The sequence below is a fragment of the Oncorhynchus clarkii genome, chromosome 13 (genome assembly GCF_045791955.1).
Source record: "Oncorhynchus clarkii lewisi isolate Uvic-CL-2024 chromosome 13, UVic_Ocla_1.0, whole genome shotgun sequence".
Taxonomy (NCBI): domain Eukaryota; kingdom Metazoa; phylum Chordata; class Actinopteri; order Salmoniformes; family Salmonidae; genus Oncorhynchus; species Oncorhynchus clarkii.
Genome location: NC_092159.1, coordinates 16,649,650 through 16,673,796, shown reverse-complemented (window position 1 = coordinate 16,673,796; position 24,147 = coordinate 16,649,650). Strand labels below are relative to the sequence as shown.

General features: G+C 42.8%; 1 protein-coding gene across 1 annotated transcript in view; it reads right to left on the bottom strand.

Moving 5' to 3' along the window:
- Positions 1–17,506: 17,506 nt before the first annotated feature.
- The window catches only part of LOC139424514 (coiled-coil domain-containing protein 85A-like), a 47,010-nt gene continuing 40,369 nt past the window's right edge, over positions 17,507–24,147 (bottom strand). The window contains exons 3-4 of the mRNA XM_071176436.1: positions 20,147–20,204; positions 17,507–19,083 (exon numbers count right to left, since the gene is read on the bottom strand). Coding sequence (XP_071032537.1) covers positions 19,065–19,083; positions 20,147–20,204 — 77 coding nt within the window. The 3' untranslated portion in view covers positions 17,507–19,064. The remainder of the gene's footprint in view (positions 19,084–20,146; positions 20,205–24,147) is intronic.

Sequence of the window (24,147 nt, the reverse complement as noted above, 5' to 3'; positions counted from 1 at the left end):
GATTCTCAGGAGAGATACAGTATATTTGATGTGAATAGAGAAAGACGCAGGTTGTGTTTATGTGCGTATGCAGGGGATGGAGGTATAGTACACTAGCTGCATTTTACAAAGAGAGAGAGAGAGAGAGAGAGAGAGACGGTGTGCTGTCAGAACCAGTGCCACATTACAATGATGTGTCCTTGTGTTAATGTCATGTATTGTAGATATCTCACATCCTGTCAGAAGGAGTACAAGAGGAAATGGACTGAACTCCACAGGGCCTTGTTTGTTTTCACACCTTAACCCATTGGTACCTCTCTCCTCTTTCCCCCATATCTCTCTCATTCTCTCCCGTCCTCTCACCTTCCTTACTATTTGACTGTCCTCACCTTCTCTGTGTTTCATACTGCTGTGTGGCCATCAGATTGTGTAAACCTTTTTTTGTGTGTGCATTTGTGCACATCCATACAGGGGGAATATGGTGGAAAACTAAGACAGAACTTAGACAGATTGACAGTTACTTAGCTGAGCCTGTGAAGGCTGGCTGATGCTACAGGAGAGAGGCCTGAGAGATTGAGACAAAATGACAGAATGAAAGACAGAAAGAAAGAGAGCTAGCTAGCTAGCCATGTTGTTGTGCTGTCTGGATCAGTCAAATGCTAGATAAGGACATTGTAGGGGGAAGGGAAGGGAGATATGTGTTATGACATTTGCCTCACATGGGCCCCTCCCTCCTCTCTCTCTCTCTCTCTCTCTCTCTCTCTCTCTCTCTCTCTCTCTCTCTCTCTCTCTCTCTCCCGTCTGTCTCTCTATCTCTCTCTCCATCTATCCCTCCTTTTCTCTTTATCGTCCCTTACCTCTCTCTATCTCTCTTTTTTTCTCTCTCTCTTCCTCTCTATCAACATCGAGAGATAAGCCCAAACTAATCTGCCCAAAGCCTTTGCCTGCCTGCCTGTCTGTCTCATTGGAATGATACCTGTTCCTCCTCATTCCATCAGATGCTAATGACATGTTGAAGCACACCACACAGATGAGATTGTGAGATTGTGTGCGTGTGTGTGTGCGTGTGCGTGTGCGTGTGCGTGTGTGTGTGTGTGTGTGTGTACACCTGAGAATATGAATATCTGACCCATCGTCCCCTGGCATTTTAGAAACTTCAAAATGATCTCATCAGTGAATACTGTGTATTGAATTGCAACTCCTGTGTGCCGTTGCCCCTGCCAAAGCAGATGGCGTTAGGTGTAATGTATAATAATGAACTGTCGTAGGTGTATTGATGGAGATGGTTATTCCTATTACCTTAGAGCTCTTTGACTGAGTCACCAGAAAGGTACTGTGGGTCCCATGGAACACATTATCACTCCGTGTGAAAGTCACATTCTCTGAAATCATTACCGAAATGCACTGCAGTTCATTTTTCCCAGTCGCCTCATTCTTCTCCAACTTGCAGTGTAATGTACTCAGCATACAATAGATATTTCATGGCAGCCGTTGCATTTCGCTTTTGGTACGTGAGGGATACGTTGTTTCTGTGGCAGTGGGAAGTGCACAATTGTTTCCAGGATATTTTTAGGGGCTAATGAAAGGCACACAGAAAATGGACTTGCGATGACGTGTCACGAACTGTAGGATACAGAGCTGTCCTGAATATCCCCCGGGATACATCATGGCTTTCATTTCAGGGCCCCGCAGCTAAAGTACCACAGTGAAATGATCCGAAATTGAGGTTTATTTCCCTTAGGGCTATTTGAGTCTGTGGCCCTGTGCCTAATTTGTCACTGTGGGAGCAAGAGGCAAAATGGTACCACAGAGCCCAGGTTGAATCCTGGAGCCCAATGGAATTTGGTTGCAGTATTTGGGAGAAAGTCCTCACCACATGACAGATGGATTAGCTTTGCAGCTACACTACACAATATGTACGGAAAATTGCTAATTATTGCTAGCCATATCGGTATGGTCTATCGATGTCACAAGCTAGTCAAAGTCAATTTGTTCATTAAGTTAAATCTATATCCATGTAATGCACTAGTCTATAAGCTGAACATATGGATATCACGTTAAAAGTGTATTTGTTCATTGAGTTAAATCTGCCAGTAATAGGAGAGAGAGCGAGAGTTAGCATTATCGCTAAGCAAGTGTATGTCCGCATCAGTTAGCATTAGCTTTAAAAGGGAGTGAAAAGCTACAAAGCCCAGCTGTTAGCTAGCTAGTCATGTTGTTGTGTTGTTGAGTTCAATCGAATGCTAGATAATGACATTGTAAGGGAATGGGAAGGGAGGTTAGACACAGTGCAACAAAGCGAAGCACAGTGGTGTTTTAGTGTTTAATCAACAGATGGTGGGCGGGAAGAGGATGGCTTAAAGCTTCAGCTTTGCTCATCACTGCTTCCAATGGAGGGAAGCTTCCGTTCTATTCATTTGATTTTTGAGAGAGATAGCTTTGAATGTTTACGGAAATTAAAGACAATATATATTACGGATCATCAGCTTGTATATATTACGGATCATCACTTTGTCCACTCACTGTGTGCTTTGTTTCTGAGGTTCTAAAGGCCCAGATCTGTTCTGGCAGACTGACAATCGGCCAGAAGGGCATGTTCCATCATTAGACAATGCCAATTCATTATTCCACTGGTAAGTGCTATCTCATCCAATACAAGTGACATTATCTTGTTGCAATCCAGTGGCGAAAATCAAACCGAATTCATTAGTTGACAAATATCAATAGGGGCTATTTTCCTTGGTTAGGCATAGAATACACGGGAGCAAATTATGTCATAGTCATGGGAGCTTTAGGCTGGCCACTCTCCCACATCTAGAAGAGACAGAGGTCTTTTCCTCCCACCTTCCCTTCCTCCATCCCCCCTTTTCACTGGTGGGTCACTTCTTCCCTCCTTCCCTCACTCCATCCCTCATTTTCAGTGGTGGTTCTCTTCATCCCTCCTTCCCTCCCCCCATCTCTCCTTCTCAGTGGTGGGTCTCTTCCTCCCAGATCAGCCCCCTGCTCTTCTCTATCTGCAGCTGCCAGTCACAACATGTCAACCTGTGATAATAACGCACCTAGCTTCCTGTCGCCTTGCCATGCCACGTGAGGGCTTCCTCTTCCTGTCGCCTTGCCATGCCACGTGAGGGCTTCCTCTTCCTGTCGCCTTGCCATGCCACGTGAGGGCTTCCTCTTCCTGTCGCCTTGCCATGCCACGTGAGGGCTTCCTCTTCCTGTCGCCTTGCCATGCCACGTGAGGGCTTCCTCTGCCCACCCACACCTGAGAGAGAGGGGGGATGAAGCTGGTGAGAGAGAAGAGGAGGAGACAGAGAAATGGGTAGAGAAATCGAGAAAGGTGTGGCTGTGAAGTTGTGAGGTTCTACCATGAGAGATTGCATCTGACATCCAACATTCAGTGTGGAAGTATCATTCCTTGCTTATCTTCAACACTAGTCAGAAAAAGTTAAACTTTACAACAACACTGTTTAGTCCCACAGTTACAAAACAAGCTGACCTCTCATGCATTAATACACTGGCAAATCCTCCTCTTCTCTCTCACCACCTTCATCCCCCTTGGTATTTTATTAGGATCCCCATTAACTGTTGCAAAAGCAGAAGTTACTCTTCCTGGTGTCCACACGAAACATGACATAATACAGAACATTAATAGACAACAGCTCAAGGACAGAACTTCATAAAACAAAAGGCACACGTAGCCAACATATCAATACATACACACAAACTATCTAGGTCAAATAGGGGAGAGGCGTTGTGCCGTGAGGTGTTCCTTTATCTGTTTTTTGAAACCAGGTTTGCTGTTCACTATAGCAATATGAGATGGAACGGAGTTCCATGCAGTAATGGCAATATATAATAATGTTGTGTCTTTGGCTATGCCGGATTAAGTGATATGACATGCTATTCTATAAAATGATTTCTCTGTAATTAATATTACCTGATTGAGCTAATCATGTAAATGTAATTAACTAGAGAGTCAGGCACCACAAAGTAATATTTATAGAGCTGTTGTCTTCCAAATAAACTCTTAAAGACCTAGTAATATTTTACAACAATAGCAGTCAATATTAATCGTCATCTTAATTCAGTCTCATCTGAAAGTTGTAAATTCTTAGTTATCTACACGAACCCTGGCTAACAAGTTGAATCAGCAATACAAAATTGGGTTTAATTATTTATTTACTAAATGCCTAACTAATCACACAGAATTACACATACACATATTTAAATCATAACTTGACTACACATTACGTCATAAAGGAAAACGTCCTTAGCAGAAGGAACAGATATGACAGCTTGTTACACAAAAGAAAAGGGGCTGGGTTTGAGTGAAGGAGCGGGAAGACTGAGGAACAAAGGGAAGAAGCTGTGCTATCGTAAATACAGTATCTTATGCATTCTAAATTACCGCTCATTTGGAAAAGGAAAATTTAATAAATATTTACTCTGAGCTGCGCTTCGGTAGGTTGGTGGTAGATGGAAGGCCGTGTGGCCCAACCAAGTCCTTTGAAGAATGTCTCTGGTGGTCAATTGGATACGTTGTAGTAACGTCGTTGTGTGGTAGACGGGATACTCTGTCTGGTTCTTCCTAACCCTCATTTGCATCTGCTGTTGCTAACTCAACAGCTAGGAGGTATCACTTCTGTAGTGAATAAGAGTTCAAAGTTCATACCATTCGCAACCAGAGCTCACGCTGATGTTGGCTTCGTTCTGTAGTTATTATCTGAACCATTCTGACATAGGACCGTCGTCCTCACATCTTCGGAACAGGAGGTTACATTGTCGTCAAGGGCTTATATAGGAAGGGAGAGGAGGGCGTGTTTGAAAAGTTTTATAGTCCATGTCCCTTCACAGGGCCGGGCCAATGATTGAGCAGAGCCCTATCTTATGAAAACCCAAATCTCACATTTTAGAAGCTAAAATCACATTTCATCCCATCACAAATAATTTCATATTCAAACATTTAAATTGAACAACATTTCCATGTGAATCTGATAACTCTGATGTGTAGACTTTCCACTGTAGAGTTTATGTCATCTTATCATTGATGAGAATGTCTCAGATGACAACCGAACTGACATCATATTCATTAAGTACCACCGCACATGTTACATTGGTCGGATTACCAGAATATAGTTAATTTCCCCCCACCTTCTGATGTTCCCAGAATCTCTATGTTAACCAAGGGTTTTGCAAATGTAACATCAGTAGGGTAGAGATAGGAAAAAGGGGGAAAGAGGTATTTATGACTGTCATAAACCTACCCCCCAGGCCAACGTCAACGTCATGACAATACTGTACACTTTCTTGAATTTGTCCTGGATTTTGGGATGTGAAAAGACCCCTGGTGGCATGTCTGCCATGCCTGGTGGTAAGTGTGTATGTCAGAGCCGTGTAAGTTGACTATGCAAACAATTTGGGATTTTCAACACATTCATGTTTCTTATAAAAATAAGTGATACAGTCAGTCTTTCCTCAACTCTTAACTCTTTACCAAGAGAGACTGACATATTTATATCAGCCCTCTGATTACATTAAAGAGCCGCTCTGTTCTGGACCAGCTACAGCTTAACTAGGTCTTTCCTTGCAGTACTCGACCACAAGACTGGACAATAATCAAGATAATACTAAACTAGAGCCTAAGGACTTGCTTTTTGGAGTGTGTCTGTAATAAAGAGATGCTCTGATTTTTTTGACACCAGACCTCTCCCCATCTTTTACAACTATTGAATCTAGATGTTTTGACCATGACCGTTTACAATCTAAGGTGACGCCAAGTAATTTAGTCTCCTCAACTTGTTCAACAGCCACACCATTCATTACCAGATACAGCTGAGATTTAGAACTTAGGGAATTATTTGTACCAAATACAATGCTCTTAGTTTTAGAGATGTTCAGGAACAGTTTATTACTGGCTATCCATTCCAAAACAGACTGCAACTCTTTGTTAAGGGTTTCAGTGACTTAATTAACTGTGGTTGCTGATGCGTGTATGGTTGAATCATCAGCATACATGGGCACACATGCTTTGTTTAATGCCAGTGGCAGGTCATTGGTAAAAATAGAAAAGAGTAGAGGGCCTAGAGAGCTGCCCTGCGGTACACCACACTTTACATGTTTAACATTAGAGAAGCTAATGAAGTCACTGAGAAGCTAAGTTAAATAGATAGCTCTGAATCCACGATATGACAGAGGTTGAAAAGCCATTACACATACGTTTTTTCAACAACAGGTTATGGTCAATAATACCAAAGGCTGCACTGAAACCTAACTGTACAGCTCCCACAATCTTATTATTATCAATATTTCTATAAGCATGCTGAAAGTCTTTTGTTCATTTGTTTATAGAGAAATAGCATTGTATTTGGTCAAACATCGTTTTTTCCAACAGTTTGCTAAGAGCTGGCAGCAAACTTATACAGTATGCCTGCTGTTAGAACCAATAAAGGCCGCTTTACCCCTCTTGGGTAGAGGAATTACTTTGGCTTCCCGCAAGGCCTGAGGACAACATCAATAGATTTTGTTTTTTGTGATGAATAAGCCATCTAATTCGATGAAAGATGCAGTTGAATTTGTGTTTCTGCCCATAATTTCATTTAAAGTTCCATCCAAAGTTTAAATCATTTGTCTTGACATCATAATACAGTTTCTTCTTCTTTTTGTTGCGTTTTAGTCACATAATTTCTCAGTTACAGTCGACCAGTCAGATGTGCAGCCAGACTTATTAGCCACTCCTTTTGCCCCGTCTCTTTCAACCATACAGCTTTTCAATTCCTCATCAATCCATGAAGCCTTAACAGTTCTACCAGTCAGTTTCTTAACAGGTGCATGCTTATCAATAATTGGAAGAAGCAATCTCATAAATTCATCAAGTGCAGCATCTGGATGCTGCTTTTAATCACATCAGACATACAAATATTTTTTAACATCATCCACATAAGAGTAACAGCAAAATATTTTTGTATGATTTCCTATACACTATTTTAGGCCCAGCTTTTGGAAATGAGGTTTTCCTGGATATAGCCACTATATTGTGACCACTGCATCCAATGGGTACGGATACAGCTTTAGAACAAAGTTCTACAGTATTAGTAAAAATGTGATCAATACATGTGAATGATGTTGTTCCTGTAGTGCTTGTAAACACCCTGGTAAATTGATTAATAACCTGAACCAGATTACAGGCACTGGTTCCAGTAAGAAGCTTCCTCTTGAGCGGATAGCTTGATGAAAACCAGTCAAGATTCAGGTCCCCAAGAAAGTAGACCTCTCTGTTTACATCACATACACTATCAAGCATTTCATACATATTATTTAGACTGTTAAGACTTGGTAGCCTATAGCAGCACCCCAAAAGAAAATGCTTTAGATGTGCCAAGTGAACCTGCAACCATGACACTTCAATAACGCTTGACATAAGATCTTCTCTAAGCATTACAGGGATATGGCTCTGAATATATACAGCAACACCTCCCCCATAAGCATTTCTGTCTCTTCTATAAATGTTATATCCTTGTATTGCTACTGCTGTATCATCAAATGAATTATCCAAGTCTCAGAAATGGCGAATATATGAATGTTAACTGATGTTAGCAAGTTATTGATTTCATTAACCTTGTTTCTAAGGCTGCATATTAATATGGGCTATTTTCAGTGCTTTCCTTGGTAGCTTATCAGAGATAGACATGATACTGAAAAGAGCAAACAAAGCAAGAGAACAAATATACATTCAGCAGTCCATGAATCAATTGGTGTGTGCGCTGCGGGGTTGAAGCTACGAACACATAGGCTTGGCTTGCTCATCCCTTCCAGGCTTATGAGAGGGAGCGTGGACAATGAGCCTGTCATAGCAGATGTAAGCAATGTCCCCACGCTCTCTGGCAGCTTTCATGGCTGGGATAAGTTCTTTCCTCTTCTGGTGCACAGCTTCAGGATAGTCCTCGTTGAGGAAGATATACGTTCCTCTCAAGTTCTTGGTTCTTTCCAGAACAGCTACCTTAAACCTCAGGTACTTGACCACTATCAGCCTGGGCCTGTCATCTGGGCCGGTGGTGTTTCTTCCAGTACTTTGGGCGCGCTCCACCTCAATCTTCCAGTAGTTCATCTTCAATTTCTCAGAGATAATTTCCCTCACTTTGTCCTCAGGTCTCACGTGGAGATTCTGCAATTCCGCCCACAACCATGTTATTCCGCCTTGATAGACCCTCAAGCCTGATTTATCCGTCATTGTTATCATGGATTCACACACAGAACTGATGTCCTCTCTCAATGACTTACAGGTTGCGGTCATCTTGCCGTTTTCCTGTTTAAACTCATTGAGATGACACTGGGAGAACTGCAAGCTGTTCTTCAGGTCCTGGACCTCTCTGGTCAGGTTGTCCATTCTTTTATTAATTGAATACACAAGTATTTGGATTAAACACTTGAAACTGCTTGTAGAAATATTTTTGTTAGTTTAAAAGATCCTTCACCTGTGATAGAGAGACACCACTGTCCTCAACGGTTCTCCCTCCGGCTTTGGTCTTTGGTAGCTAGCAACGTAGGTTACGCTGTTACTCCTCACAGATCCAGACAGGGCAGGTCACGGGGAAGATTGAACACAACAAACAGCAGGGATCTAGACGGCCACAATGACAAACCACGTCGCGGGCTGCGTTCAAGCCCTCAAGAAACCGCTAGCTTGATAGGCAGCTAGCTAGCATCTCCTCAGACCCGGCCTTGGACGGCAGGATCACTGGACAGAGAGAAGCAGGTCCCAGCAACTAATGCCAACTGTGTCGCGGGATCCAATCTAAAAAGTTAGCTAGCTACTACAAAATGTTCCAATACACTTTTAAAACAACAAACTTTTCAAAACAAACCGAGTTCTCCCTCGTTCCGCATTCAACAGTGACGATGTGGAGAAATGGTTACAAACCTTAATTATTGCCTTATTAACCAACCATCATATACTGTATGAAATATATATATATATATATATAGATATATAGATACCATGCCCAGCAGTCCTCTTTATCTCGTATCAATGTGTGAAGTGTTCTCACCAGCAGTGAAGCAGCAGTTTGTTGTAATATTTTTTCCTCCTCCAGCTACCGGACACACACACACCACACACCACACACACACCACACACACACCACACACCACACACACACCACACACACGCCACTCCTCCAGCTAGAGGATATATACGACGAGGAGGATTTGGTAATGAGAGATCTGTATCTCCTACAGCCATTAGCCACGGCGGCGCTAACAGTCATTAGAAGAGGTAATTAGCTGCTATTGTTCTCGAGGAGAATTGTTAACAAAACGTGCCTTCTATCCGACTATGTTTGACCTACATCTAGTAAAGACGTGTTTATGTTCTGTTGTGTGGTATAGATAGGGGGTAGTAGTCAGTTGTGTAGTTGTGTACTGTGTGGGGGGGTTGTGTTTCTGGTTCATCATTGGGGAATTATAGCACAGAGATCAGAATGGGGTGTTGTTGTACGTGTGGTCATGTGAGGGGCTAGCAAAGGCTATAACCAGGGCCTAGATTTTTATCCTGGACAGGGAAAACCTCCTGGCTGCCATGTACAGTGCCTTCAGAATGTATTCAGAACCTTTGACATTTTGTTACGTTACAGTCTTATTCTAAAATGGATTAAGCAAAAACATTTCCTCACAACACCTCATGATGACAAAGACAAAAACAGAAGTACATTATTAATCTAAGTATTCAGACCCTTTGCTATGAGACTCTAAATTCAGCTATGGTGCATGCTGTTTCCATTAATCATCCTTGAGATGTTTCTACAACTTGATTGGAGTCCACCTGTGGTAAATTCAATTGATTGGACCTGATTTAGAAAGACACACACCTGTCTATATAAGGTCCCACAGTTGACAGTGCATGTCAGAGCAAAAACCAAGCCACGAGGTCAAAGGAGTTGTCCGTAGAGCTCCGAGACGGGATTGTGTCGAGGCACAGATCTGGGGAAGTGATCCTTGATGAAAATTTGCTCCAGAGGGCTCAGGACCTCAGACTGGGGCAAAGGTTCACCTTCCAACAGGACAACAACCCTAGGCATACAGCCAAGACAACACAGGAGTGTCTTCGGGACAAGTCTTTGAATGTCCTTGAGTGGCCTAGCCAGAGCCTGGACTTGAACCCAATCTAATGTCTCTGGAGAGACCTGATAATAGCTGTGAAGCAATGCTCTCCATCCAAGCTGACAATCCTTGAGGGGATCTGCAGAGAAGAATGTGAGAAACTTCCCAAATAGAGGTGTGCCAAGCTTGTAGTGTCATACCCAAGAAGACTCAAGGCTGTAATCGCTTCCAAAGATGCTTCAACAAAGTACTGAGTAAAGGGTCTGAATGCTTATGCTTTGTCATTATGGGGTATTGTGTGTAGATTGATGAGGGGGGGGGAACTATTTAATAAATGTTAGAATAAGGCTGTAACGTAACAAAATGTGGAAAAGGTCCAGGGGTCTGAATACTTTCTGAATGCTTTCCGAAGGCACTGTACTGTGCCTTTAAATGTGCTCATTCAACTCTTAACTTTTGTTTGGATTACCTCACACGAAAAATGTTCAAATCAGTGAAAGTTGAGGAAGGTACTGAGATAGTATAACTACTTCTGGATAGTGGTGTAAATTCCTTAATTAAAAATACTTTAAAGTACTACTTAAGTAGTTTTTTGGGGTATCTGTACTTTACTATTTATATTTTTGACAACTTGTATTTTTACTTCACTACATTCCTAAAGAAAATATGTACTTTTTACCACATACATTTTCCCTGACACCCAAAAGTACTCCTTACATTTCGAATGCTCAGGCAGGACAGCAATATGGTCCAATTCAGGCACCTATCGATATAATGCTTTGTCATCCCTACTGCCTGTGATCTGGCGGACTCACTACACACAAATATTGCATGTATAAATTATGTCTGAGTGTTGACGTATAGCGTTTACTTTTTACTTTTACTCAAGTATGATAATTGAGTACCTTTCCACCCCAAGTACATTTCAAACCACTTACTTTTTCCTCAAGTAGTATTTTACTGGGTGACTTTCACTTTTACTTCAGTAATTGTTTATTAAAGTATGTCTACTTTTACTCAAGTATGAGTATTTTTTCCACCACTGCTTCTGCAGTATACTTGTCATTTCTATCTATCACTCCCCCAAAGAACCTGCAGTTCAACCCTAGCTACTCTGTATGCAGTGGGCCCCTGAGTGCAAAACAGTGGAAAAGCGAATGCTTTGGTGGAAAAGAGGTATGCTTTGGGGATATATCCTTAGTGACGGGTGGTCTCTCTGTTTATGCGTCCCACTGTGCCTGTGCTAGCCTGTCTCAGTTGGTTTATATTCGCCACAGGAGGCTCAGGGGTAAAAACACAACAATTTACTTTGCAGGCTCACTGAAGTAGAGTTGTTATTATTGTGAGAGGTGGAAATTGTGGACTTTTTCCGCGTTTGGAATCTCTCCTCTGCCTGTTGAAGAACATTGAAGGTCAACTTGGCTTACTGTAGTTTGTGGAATTGAATGTACATCATTTGATGCCGTCGTATAGTCGCCTAACTTCAAGAGTCCACAAGGCTTTGGGTGGAAAGACAAGTCGTTTTCCTTGTAAGTGAAATTGTAGAAGAAATACCGCAAAGAATTTTGAATTGATTCTATACCATCGATATCCCTGACTAAGCTGCTAAACCTTGAAATGCCCCCACTGGACACGACACCTGTTACAAATCATATGTAATAACAATGAACATCCCCTAGTGGGTTTGAGTATCTGCTTGATGAGCCAGTCTTACACCAAAAAGCTCCCTGAAGTCACATTCGGCACAGTCAATGAGCACGACAACTCCTCACAGACAGAAATACACAGCTATACACACACGCAGACACAGATGCAGCCCAGTGTGCTCAGTGACACGACAGAGACCACAATTCCCAGAATACCACGAGTCATCTGTTAGATGAATGCCCATATTATCTGTGTTGTGTCTCGCGTACACGCACACACACACACACACACACACACACACACACACACACTAACACACACACAAACACACACACACACCTCCACACACACCTCCACACACACACACACACCTCCACACACACACACACACGCACACACACACCTCCACACACACACACACACACACACACGTGCACACACACACACACACAGTATACTGGGCCTGTTTCCTGTCACACTCCATCTTGTTTCCTGACATGTAGTACAGGAGATTTGCTGTGCGTAAGACTCAGGGGGAAAGAGGTATGTTTTCACTCGTGGAGACAGGTGGCTGTGTGCGTTTGTCTGTATTGGTATGAAATTCAGAATATGACTGTTGTACAACGTAGTTGAAGAGTAGAGTCAGTATGAATTGGACTGCTGGGTACATAAGCAGAAAGTGTATTCCAGTCTTGACTTATGCCTATAGGGAAGATACACTGTATGTACATTCTAAACAGCAAACACTTCTCAATGCCAATGCATCTACCCTCAACAAACCTCTTACTTACTGCTGGTAATATGAATACACCTTTATTCCCCAACTCCTCTGGCCTTCATAGAAATCACCAGGGGAGACCAATATATCCACTTCATACCAGAGGAAGAAACGTTTGTCTCACGTTATCTCCAGAGCTGTGTATAGTACTGATCTTAGAAGACAATGACAAGCCGTCCTGTGTGGTTTTCTTCCCGAGGCGGTGTATTAGACCTCTCAAGGCTCTTGAACACTTGACTCTCCGTCTTCGGCGGCTGCAGAAAGATGTTTCACAACTCTGAGGACTGGGATTTCAGCGTTTGTTTGATTCGTGCCCTTGAACGCTGCTTTGTGCTTTATCACAATCAGGCTCACTGGAATTAGAGGATGAGTGTGTTGTGTCTTGAGGGTGTGTGTGGGGGGGGGGGGGGGAGTGGGGATCTCTGTGCATGTGAGTGTGCGTGTGTATCAGAGAGCTTAATGTGAGACGGGAATCCCGAAGAACTTGATTATCAATCTATCAATCAAGTTTCTCTGTAGCGTCATTTTGAAAATTTTGTTTCTCTAGCCCACATGCCATAGACTCATTGCCATGGAACGTAAGATTAATTAATACAGTGTAAAAAGTCTCTCCTTGGCCTACTTTATATTAAAACTACAGTTAATCATTATATACTAAAGGCAAACCTACAGGAAAGAGAAATATAATACCGTAATTCTTACATATCACCTCAGAAAGTGAATCCTTAGTCCCTAAACCTCAGAGTTCATCATTAACACATAGCGTAGCCGCCAGCAGCCTCACTAATATCCCCCTCCTCACCTGGTCGTAAAAGTACACGGTTCATCTCCGTCAGATGGGTAGTAAACACTGTGTGTGTGTGTGTCACCTCAGTCAGATGGGTTGTAAACATCCAGTGTATCTCTGTGGTGTTTATAGATTAACCTAACAACTGTCTCTCTATGTGTGCGTTCTAGATTGGGATAGATTGACCTGTGTGACCTTGGAGAAGTGTCCAGGACAACAGACAGTACTCTACAGACCCGGGCAGGCTGGCAGGAGCTGGGGCTGTGGCTGGACGCACTGCAATGCAGCAGAGCGGATCAGAGCAGTGATCACACACACACACACACACACACACACACACACACACAAACACACACACACACACACACACACACACACACACACACACACACACACACACACACACACACACACACACACACACACACACACACAGGGATGTAACCACACACCCTCCAAAGCACACATGCTCGGGAGCACACAGACACACAGTTACGCACATACACAAACACACACACTTCACGGATCAGCTGGCAGAGATTATTTTTAATCAACCTGCGTCTGTGTCCCTGCCTCTGTCTCAGTGAAAGGCACACAGTCTCTCACACCCATGACTATGCATATCCCTGGGAGACCCGACGTTGCAAATATACGTTTCCTAAACTGCATCCTGTACAGGTCCTAAACTATAAAATCATGTCCAACACTACCTAGTTCATCTCCTTAGACCCAGATGTATCCCTTAGTAGTGTGTGTTGGTTGTCAGTATGATTATCATGGCATCAGTAGCCTCTGAAACATTATATGTTTAATGTACACTTTTATTGTGTTAATGAAAAATATATATATTTTCATTTTTTACTTTGTATTGTCTTAACTCTATTTTCTTAACTGCATTGTTGGTTAGGGCCTTGTAAGTAAAAATTTGTGTGACAAATACAATTTGATTTGTTTTGATTTGAAATATGTCCACTTGTCTGACACCACACTGGTCCCCTACACAAGCATACTATGTTGTAGGCCATCCATGCAAGTACATGACTTGAAATACGTTTCCCCGTCTTCTCTAAGGTGTAATGATTATGGAGAGGGATAGAACATTGAGAAACAAACATTCTGAGCCAGAGCTAGAGGTAGATTTGTAAGTGTTGCAAAAACGCAACATTGGGCTTATTAACGGGTTGAAAACTGAGACATTGGGCCCCATTCATATATTGAGACAAGTTATAGAGATTGTTTCCCTTCCAAATTCTACAAATATGGGCAATCAAACACTTCAAGAGTAACTTTGATGCCCCCCTCCTACGGCATTAAAAGGACCGTTTATGCGGTCAGAACAATGCCATTGACGATCATTAATTTCATGGTAAAGAAGGAGGTTATCTCTCCAAATGAAGACAGAAACAACCATATAAACAACCAGATATTTCTCAAAGTAAGTTTGTAACGGCTGTCTTGGGAAGAAGGAGAGGACCAAAGCGCAGCGTGGTAAGTGTTCATCTTTTTTTTAATGAAACTGAACACTTCAAAACAACAAAGTGAAACCCGAAACAGTTCTATCTGGTGCAGACACACAAAGACTGAAAATAACCACCCACAAAACACAAAGGAAAACAGGCTACCTAAATATGGTTCTCAATCAGGGACAACGATTGACAGCTGCCTCTGATTGAGAACCATACCAGGCCAAACACAGAAATAGAAAAATATAGAAAAACTAACATAGACAACCCACCCAACTCACGCCCTGACCATACTAAAACAAAAGACAAAACAAAGGAGCTAAGGTCAGAACGTGACAAAGTTAGCTGTTCTCCGTACGTACAAAATGTTATCCTTTGAAAAATATATGTTGGATTGGTCAAGTTGATCAATTTGTCTATTTCAGACAAAATATGACTTAATTGCAGATGTTTTATACTATATATATATATAATATACCGTTAGACAATATTTTCCATCACGTCATGCTTTTCATCCATTTTGATGTCATTGACAGTTTTCATTCACAGTTTTCTTACCACAAATTGTTCATACCATTGAAGTCCAACGTGCATTACAATGGCATTACGCACGAGAGACATACTATATGCATAGTCCCACAGCAGCATATTACAGTACAGTTCAACACAGTAGCCTACCTACTACAGCACAATACAGTGCAGTAATACCAAACATCACTTAAAACATATCCAAGACTTTCAGTTCAGAAAACATTGACAAACATTGGTCCTTGTGCTACTGTCTGACTTTACTTGACTAGCAAGTGAGCTCCTTAGGGAAACACTCTGTTCTCAACACCAACACACACACTTCTCTCTTCAGAAACCATATATCTTCTCCGAGCCCCTTTCATCTCAACACACTCCAAACCAAGACCACAAGCTAAGTAGAGACACAAGTTGAACATAAACACAAGCACATAGAGGAAACTATCTTTCTGAGCCCATGCAGCATCCCTGATAAGACACACACACACACACACACACACACACACACACACACACACACACACACACACACACACACACACCTCGCTTATCCTTACCTCATTCTGAGTCAGAGCTCTCCCGTCTAATAAGGGGATCACTCGATTCCATCAGCAGCCTGATCTCCCAGAAGCTTCCGGGATCCCATAGGATAACACCCACTAACACCACAGATACGACGGCACTAACACACAAATACTTCAGCTGGGAGTAAGTCTCATTAAATGGATTATTTTGGGGCAATAAAGAGAACCCTAATCACTCCAAACAAACATACAGATGAAGTAGATCAGCCGGAATTTGATTTGAATCACAAACACACATAAGCGCGCACACACACACACACACACGCACTTCCACTACACCCCCGTTACCAAACCCCTCTTCCATCCAAAATCCGGAGAAGCAGATGTCATGGTAACTTAATGGGATTGGGACAGTCTGTCATCCTCACAGAGTGCATCCCAAATGGCACCCTATTCACAATGTAGTGCACTACCAGTTACCAGGGCCCATAAGGCTCTGGTCAAAAGTAGTGCACTATGTAGGGGATAGGGTGCCATTTGGGACGCCGACAGGGAAGAGGTCAGAGGTAAGAGGAAATGGAGCTTGGGTTAGGAAGTGACCTCGTCCTACGGTTACACAATGGGCAGAGTCCCTATGGGGTGACGCAGCTTCATGTCCAATGGCCAAGTTACTACGGACCCTGTCTGATCTGATGGGACAAGGCTTAGTTACTACTAACCCTGGCTGATCTGATGAGATAAGGCTTAGTTACTACGGACCCTGTCTGATCTGATGGGACAAGGTCTAGTCACTAATGGCCCTGTCTGATCTGATGGGATAAGGCTTAGTTACTACGGACCCTGTCTGATCTGATGAGATAAGGCTTAGTTACTACGGACCCTGTCTGATCTGATGAGATAAGGCTTAGTTACTACGGACCCTGTCTGATCTGATGAGATAAAGCTTAGTTACTACGGACCCTGTCTGATCTGATAAGATAAGGCTTAGTTACTACGGACCCTGTCTGATCTGATGAGATAAGGCCTAGTTACTAATGATCCTGTATGATCTGATGGGACATGGACCCTGTCTGATTTGATGGGACATGGACCCTGTCTGATTTGATGGGACATGGACCCTGTCTGATTTGATGGGACAAGGGGAGTTGATGGTGGTGAGCGACACCATAACCTACTATTGTTAGACTTTCAGACTGTTGAGATCATGTCCATCTAAATCACCATAGAGAAGTCCTGTTTGCGTACTTACTATATATCAAAGTGGAACCTTTGACTAATTCATACAAACGCACACTAATATTATAGTCATCTATATACAACGTAGAACATACAGTATCTTTGCATAAAATAAGGTAAGGCCGGGATTCAAACCGATCGGGTGTTGTAGGCAATGTTCCAGCGTTCGCAGAGATTGCATTCACAGTCAACACTGCATTTGTTGGCCAAATCAGAAATTGTCGCATTGCCTACAACCTGCGATCGGATTGAATCCCAGCCTTAATTACATGTATAGTTGTAGTAGTATCATGCAAAATAAGTTTTCCAAAAAACAAAGTTTACATAAAGAAGAATCTTTATTATTTTGTATACATAGATATCTTCATATAATTGTTCTAATACCAGTCAAAAATAATAATCATTATATATGTATATATATATATATATATATAGAAAACTAATCCCAATAAACTACTATGTCCTTTGACTTTACCTTTCTTGTATAAAACAACATGGAGAATGTATACTCACCTCCCTAGCTGGAAATATAGGTGCTCGGAAGGGAGCAAGATTTGACAAAAAAGAAAACTAGGCTAACACCGTAACACTGTATCTGGTTAGAACTACAACGTTACCCAACAAGCTAACATTGGCGGCCATTTTGTAGTTTTGTAATAAGACACAGCATGTTGGTGGTGGAGGGTAATTGCCTAGGAACTTCTAAAAAAGGGATAGTTCAGCAAAATTAGATATTTGAGAAACTGTTTTCAAGGTGAGGAAACAAATATCTAAATATGCAATTTCGCTGAACTTTCCCTTTAACACAAACTTCAGCTTTTTCACTCTGTTTAATGAAATTGGTCAACAAAAGTTTGAGATGATGACTGGGAGAGGATAGGATAATCTTATCATCTAGATTTGTGGCTGCAGACGAGGGGAGGAACATTAGATTACTACTGTCTCAGTACACAGAAGAAGATGATGAATATCTGTGGAGGCTGCTGGAGGTAGGGTGGGAAGGAGGGGGAGGGAGGGAGAGGGGGAGAGGGAGGGATGAAAGAGATAGCAGGGGAGAGAGGAAAGAGAAGAAGAAAGTGGAAGTGAAGGGGAAGATATAGAGATTAAGAGAGAGGGGAGAGGCTGAGGGAGAAAGAGGAACAAGAAGAGAGAGAGAGAGAGATAGAGAGGAGAGGCAGAGGCTGAGGGAGAAAGAGGAACGAGAGAGAGAGAGAGAGATAGAGAGGAGAGGCAGAGGCTGAGGGAGAAAGAGGAACGAGAGAGAGAGAGAGATAGAGAGGAGAGGCAGAGGCTGAGGGAGAAAGAGGAACGAGAGAGAGAGAGAGAGAAGAGGCAGAGGGAGAAAGATGAATAGGAGAGAGGGAGGTAAAGAGATAATAAGAGAGAGATACCGAAATAATAAGAGAGAGATTGAGAGAGATAAAGAGAGAGATAAAGAGATAATAAGAGAGAGACAAAGAGATAATAAGAGAGAGAGATTGAGAGAGATTAAGAGAGAAAGGGTAGAGGCAGAGGGAGGAAGAGGAGAGAGCGAGAGAAAGAGAGAGATGAAAATAGATAAAGAAGAGAGAGAGAGAGAGAGAGAGAGATAGTGGACCCCAGACTGATGAGATTAATCTGTAAACAGAGAGGAGTGTTCCTCTTCTTCTCTCCTTCTTTTCACTTCTTCCCCTGCATCTTTCCCTCTCTGGGGGGTAGGTCATGTCTTGGTGGTTGGCAGGGAGCTCATATGCGGTATCCAGTCTCGCTCTCATCCATTTAGCTGTGGCAGTCTTTGGGAATGCCATCCATTCGTCCTAGTAGCATTCCCAAGTTTTCCCCCAAATTGTCCTGAACTCTAGATATGTAGAAATGAAAACATAGTAGTATATGAGGACAGATGGGACAGAACATCAGGATCTTGGAGAGGGGTGTCCAGTTGTCCTAGTGTCTGTTTAGGCCAGGGCAGCAGGAGTGTTGGACCCTCTTTATCCCCTCGTTGAAGAGGTACGTTTCACCCCAAACGTCCCAGCTGGGGTGCAGTGTGGTCAAGAAGAGGCATCGAAGCTATGTGGGAGAAGAAGACATGTTTTAGGCATACTTTGAATGCATCAATGATATACTTACTGTTATGATGTGACTAAAGGCAGAGAGGGCGAGAAAGAGAAAGAGAAAGGGGGGGGGGGGGGGGGTACGAGAAAGAGGGTGAGAGAAATTCTGAGAAAGTAAAGAACAGGAAACGAGTATGTTCCATCTTTGGGCAGAATGAAACATCAAGAAGTGATTGTGTGTATCCCCCAGGAGAGAGGGGATGTCCTGTCGCTGAATCATTCAATATTAAAACAGCCACCTACACACACACACACAGAGTCATCTGCTCCCTCCCCGCTGGGCCAAGATTTAAGATGGCAAGGTCACCTCTATCTCTTCATTACTATAAACCCACTACAGTTTCACTGTCTGCCACACATCTTGATAATTATACACCCAGATTGGCCAACTGATGTGATGTACACCTTAGTTACCATACTGGTAGCCTGGTTAAACATCTGTTTGTGGTCTCTTGTCAACTTCTGGTCATTGGCATTCAAGAGAGCACAAACAGATCTGGGGCCAGGCTACCACACTAGGCCCGTTCTCTCTGACTCATAGGATGACACAGCTAGAGTTACAATTCTTCTATTCCCTCTGGCTCAGGTCTGCTTATACAGACTTTGTAAAGTTTTGCTGAGGGCTACTTTAAGGAAGGGATATTTTTTGAACATTTTTTAAAATGTAACCTTTATTTAACTAGGCAAGTTAAGAACAAATTCTTATTTACAATGATGGCCAAACCGGTGGGACTCCCAATCACGTCCGGATGTGACACAGCCTGGATTCGAACCAGGGACTGTAGTGACGCCTCTTGCACTGAGATGCAGTGCCTTAGACTGCTGCGCCACTCGGGAGCAAAGTTGGTAGAGCATGGCACTCGCAAAGTGTTGGGTTGTAGGTTGGATTCCCACGGGGGACCAGTACAAGGGGGGAAAAAGTATGAAAATGCATGTACTCACTTCTGTAAATCGCTCTAGATTAAAGCATCTGCTAATATTTAAAAATGTTCAAATGTGTCTTATTGAATGATTCTTACCTGTCCCATATTTTCACATTTCTACAGTTGGTGGTACAGCATCCAGCTGACATCAAAGCTGAGAGAGAGAGAGAGAGAAACAGAAGAGATGTAAAGCTCAGTGCCAGATCCTTTAGTTCTACAGTTTGGGTGTTAAATGAAACAGCTGTGGCGGGGAGTGAAACAGGAGAGGAGAGTGACAACACTGCACGTGACTGTTTAGTCATAGATAGATAGATGGTACATCACAACGTTCCATTTGATTACTCTATTGTGTGTTTGGTGTGATAACTCCACTCCAGACTGTGTGGGCACAGGCTTTGAGGCGCCCCCCCCCCCTTCCTCGACTGTTTCAACCCTCTGCTGCAGTGCTGCAGTTGACAGCCACCAGACAGGCCTCTCTCCTGTAATGTCAGCCAGCCTTCACATGCTCAGCTAAGTAACTGTCAATCTGTCTTAGTTTTCCACCATATTCCTGCTGTGTGGATGTGCACAAATGCACACGCAAAAAAAGGTTTACACAATCTGATGGCCACACAGCAGTATGAAACACAGAGAAGGTGAGGACAGTCAAATAGTAAGGAAGGTGAGAGGACGGGAGAGAATGAGAGAGATATGGGGGAAAGAGGAGAGAGGTACCAATGGGTTAAGGTGTGAAAACAAACAAGGCGCTGTGGAGTTCAGTCCATTTCCTCTTGTACTCCTTCTGACAGGATGTGAGATATCTACAATACATGACATTAACACAAGGACACATCATTGTAATGTGGCACTGATTCTGACAGCACACCGTAGTTCTGTCTAACACGGATGTCTCAATACAATACAGAACTATCCCTCTTAGTTTACTCTCTCTCTCCTCCACTGTTGTCCTCCCCATGCGACTATAATAACGTTTGCAGCACATTCTCTCCCCCAGCTCTCTGGGCTGGCTTCTATTGCCTATTAACTATTCATAAGATCTTGTGACTGTAGACTTCCACAAAAAAAATCCCACTGTAAGCCTCCACTACGCTAGTCCACACATCACGCACGCCTCAATTTATCTACGGGAGGGAGAAAATAGCGAAAACTCTTTTTGTGTGTGTCTGTCTGTGTGTGTGTGTGTGAGGATAGAGATCATGTATGAGAACTCCCTTCAGGTGTTGGAGGTCAGGGTGTGTGGAATGGAATTGATTTCACGACTAAGGAGCCTCGGGGCGTTATGAGCGAAGAAGGTTAGACGCTCGCACACACACACACACACACACACACACACACACACACACACACACACACACACACACACACACACACACACACACACACACACCATTTTAAGTGTATAAGCAGCTGACAGTAGTCTGACCCAGATGCTAATAGTGACATTAGAAAGGTGAGGGAGGGTAGGCAGACTGCTGATGACATGGTGTTCTGTGATAGGTGGGTCATTCTGTTTGTAAGATGACAGCTTCATGTGGTGGAGAGTGGGAACAATTAGCCTTAAACGGAATAGCCGATCCCAAACTCATGAATGCGACGCAGGTCATGTGATTGTACGGTTTTAATCACGGGCTTGTGATAGGGTGATGATGTAACGTTTGGCATCAACTGGACTGATACTGACAACATGCTGAAACCCCTTCCAGTATGAACTGACTAGAACTGATGTAATGGATTCAACTGATCACAAACTGATAGAATCAGTCTCCCAATATTCACAATGACATTGGAGATATATTCAAACCTGACCGGAACGGTAAGGCGAGGAACAGTTCCTCAGAACATTAGATATTCAGAGGGTTGGGTTTTATACCGCTAACCGGAATTGGATTTGGGGTCACAGAAAGAATAGTTGACGTGATTATTCAAGAATAAAGTGGAGCTTAACTTTCCCAGAGCTTCACCTCTGTGCTCAGCGGAACGGCTCTTCATTTTTATTTTCCTCAAAAAGGTTTGTGTGATTTGCTGTGCAGAAAATCTGGTCCCACTAATACATCGCGGTTCCGGATCTAACACTTTCCATGCAGCTCAGGACTAAGACTAATTATGACTTTACATAACTGATCGTTCTTCTAAAGTACAGAGAGAAAGGAATTAGCAATAGCCAATGAGACCTTTTTTCTAAGGAAACACTTTGATGCTCAGGACAAGGATCGTTTCCCAGACCCAGGTTAAGCCTATAGTCGTTCTCAAAAAGCATTGAAATACACTATATTAAAATAGTTGTTTATTTAGGCTTAATCTGTGTTTAGAAAACTGTCCCTCAGTGTTTAGGAACTCAAGGAAGTAATCACATGTATAGATTGACCAATCCTACCCTTGGCTGCCAACTACCTGTGTATTATCAAAATGTGTCATCGAGATATAATTTATGTCTAAATCAAAGCAGAAAACACATTAACTCTCTTAACAGAAAGAAGAAAGAAAACACAATACAAAATGACATAAAACACAATGGGAAAAGGCTCAGTATCCGAATGGGAGATCAATAATAAACTGGTCTTCAATAAATCTACAACCTAAAGCATTGTATTTGGTTCAAAACAACACAAGACCTAAACCTCAACTGGAGTCGTGTATAAAGGGTGTGGTCACTGAGCAAGTCGAGGAAGTTAAACTCCTAGGTATGACACCGGACGGTCAGTTATCATGGTCACGTTGAGGAAGTTAAACTCCTAGGTATGACACCGGATGGTCAGTTATCATGGTCACGTTGAGGAAGTTAAACTCCTAGGTATGACACCAGACGGTCAGTTATCATGGTCACGTTGAGGAAGTTAAACTCCTAGGTATGACACTGGACGGTCAGTTATCATGGTCACGTTGAGGAAGTTAAACTCCTAGGTATGACACCGGATGGTCAGTTATCATGGTCACGTTGAGGAAGTTAAACTCCTAGGTATGACACCAGACGGTCAGTTATCATGGTCACGTTGAGGAAGTTAAACTCCTAGGTATGACACTGGACGGTCAGTTATCATGGTCACGTTGAGGAAGTTAAACTCCTAGGGATGACACCAGACAGTCAGTTATCATGGTCACGTTGAGGAAGTTAAACTCCTAGGTATGACACCAGACAGTCAGTTATCATGGTCACGTTGAGGAAGTTAAACTCCTAGGTATGACACCGGACGGTCAGTTATCATGGTCAAATCGAGGAAGTTAAACTCCTAGGTATGACACCGGATGGTCAGTTATCATGGTCACGTTGAGGAAGTTAAACTCCTAGGTATGACACTGGACGGTCAGTTATCATGGTCACGTTGAGGAAGTTAAACTCCTAGGTATGACACCGGACGGTCAGTTATCATGGTCACGTTGAGGAAGTTAAACTCCTAGGTATGACACCGGATGGTCAGTTATCATGGTCACGTTGAGGAAGTTAAACTCCTAGGTATGACACCAGACGGTCAGTTATCATGGTCACGTTGAGGAAGTTAAACTCCTAGGTATGACACTGGACGGTCAGTTATCATGGTCACGTTGAGGAAGTTAAACTCCTAGGTATGACACCGGATGGTCAGTTATCATGGTCACGTTGAGGAAGTTAAACTCCTAGGTATGACACCAGACGGTCAGTTATCATGGTCACGTTGAGGAAGTTAAACTCCTAGGTATGACACCGGACGGTCAGTTATCATGGTCACGTTGAGGAAGTTAAAATCCTAGGGATGACACCAGACAGTCAGTTATCATGGTCACGTTGAGGAAGTTAAACTCCTAGGTATGACACCAGACAGTCAGTTATCATGGTCACGTTGAGGAAGTTAAACTCCTAGGTATGACACCAGACAGTCAGTTATCATGGTCACGTTGAGGAAGTTAAACTCCTAGGTATGACACCGGACGGTCAGTTATCATGGTCAAATCGAGGAAGTTAAACTCCTAGGTATGACACCGGATGGTCAGTTATCATGGTCACGTTGAGGAAGTTAAACTCCTAGGTATGACACTGGACGGTCAGTTATCATGGTCACGTTGAGGAAGTTAAACTCCTAGGTATGACACCGGACGGTCAGTTATCATGGTCACGTTGAGGA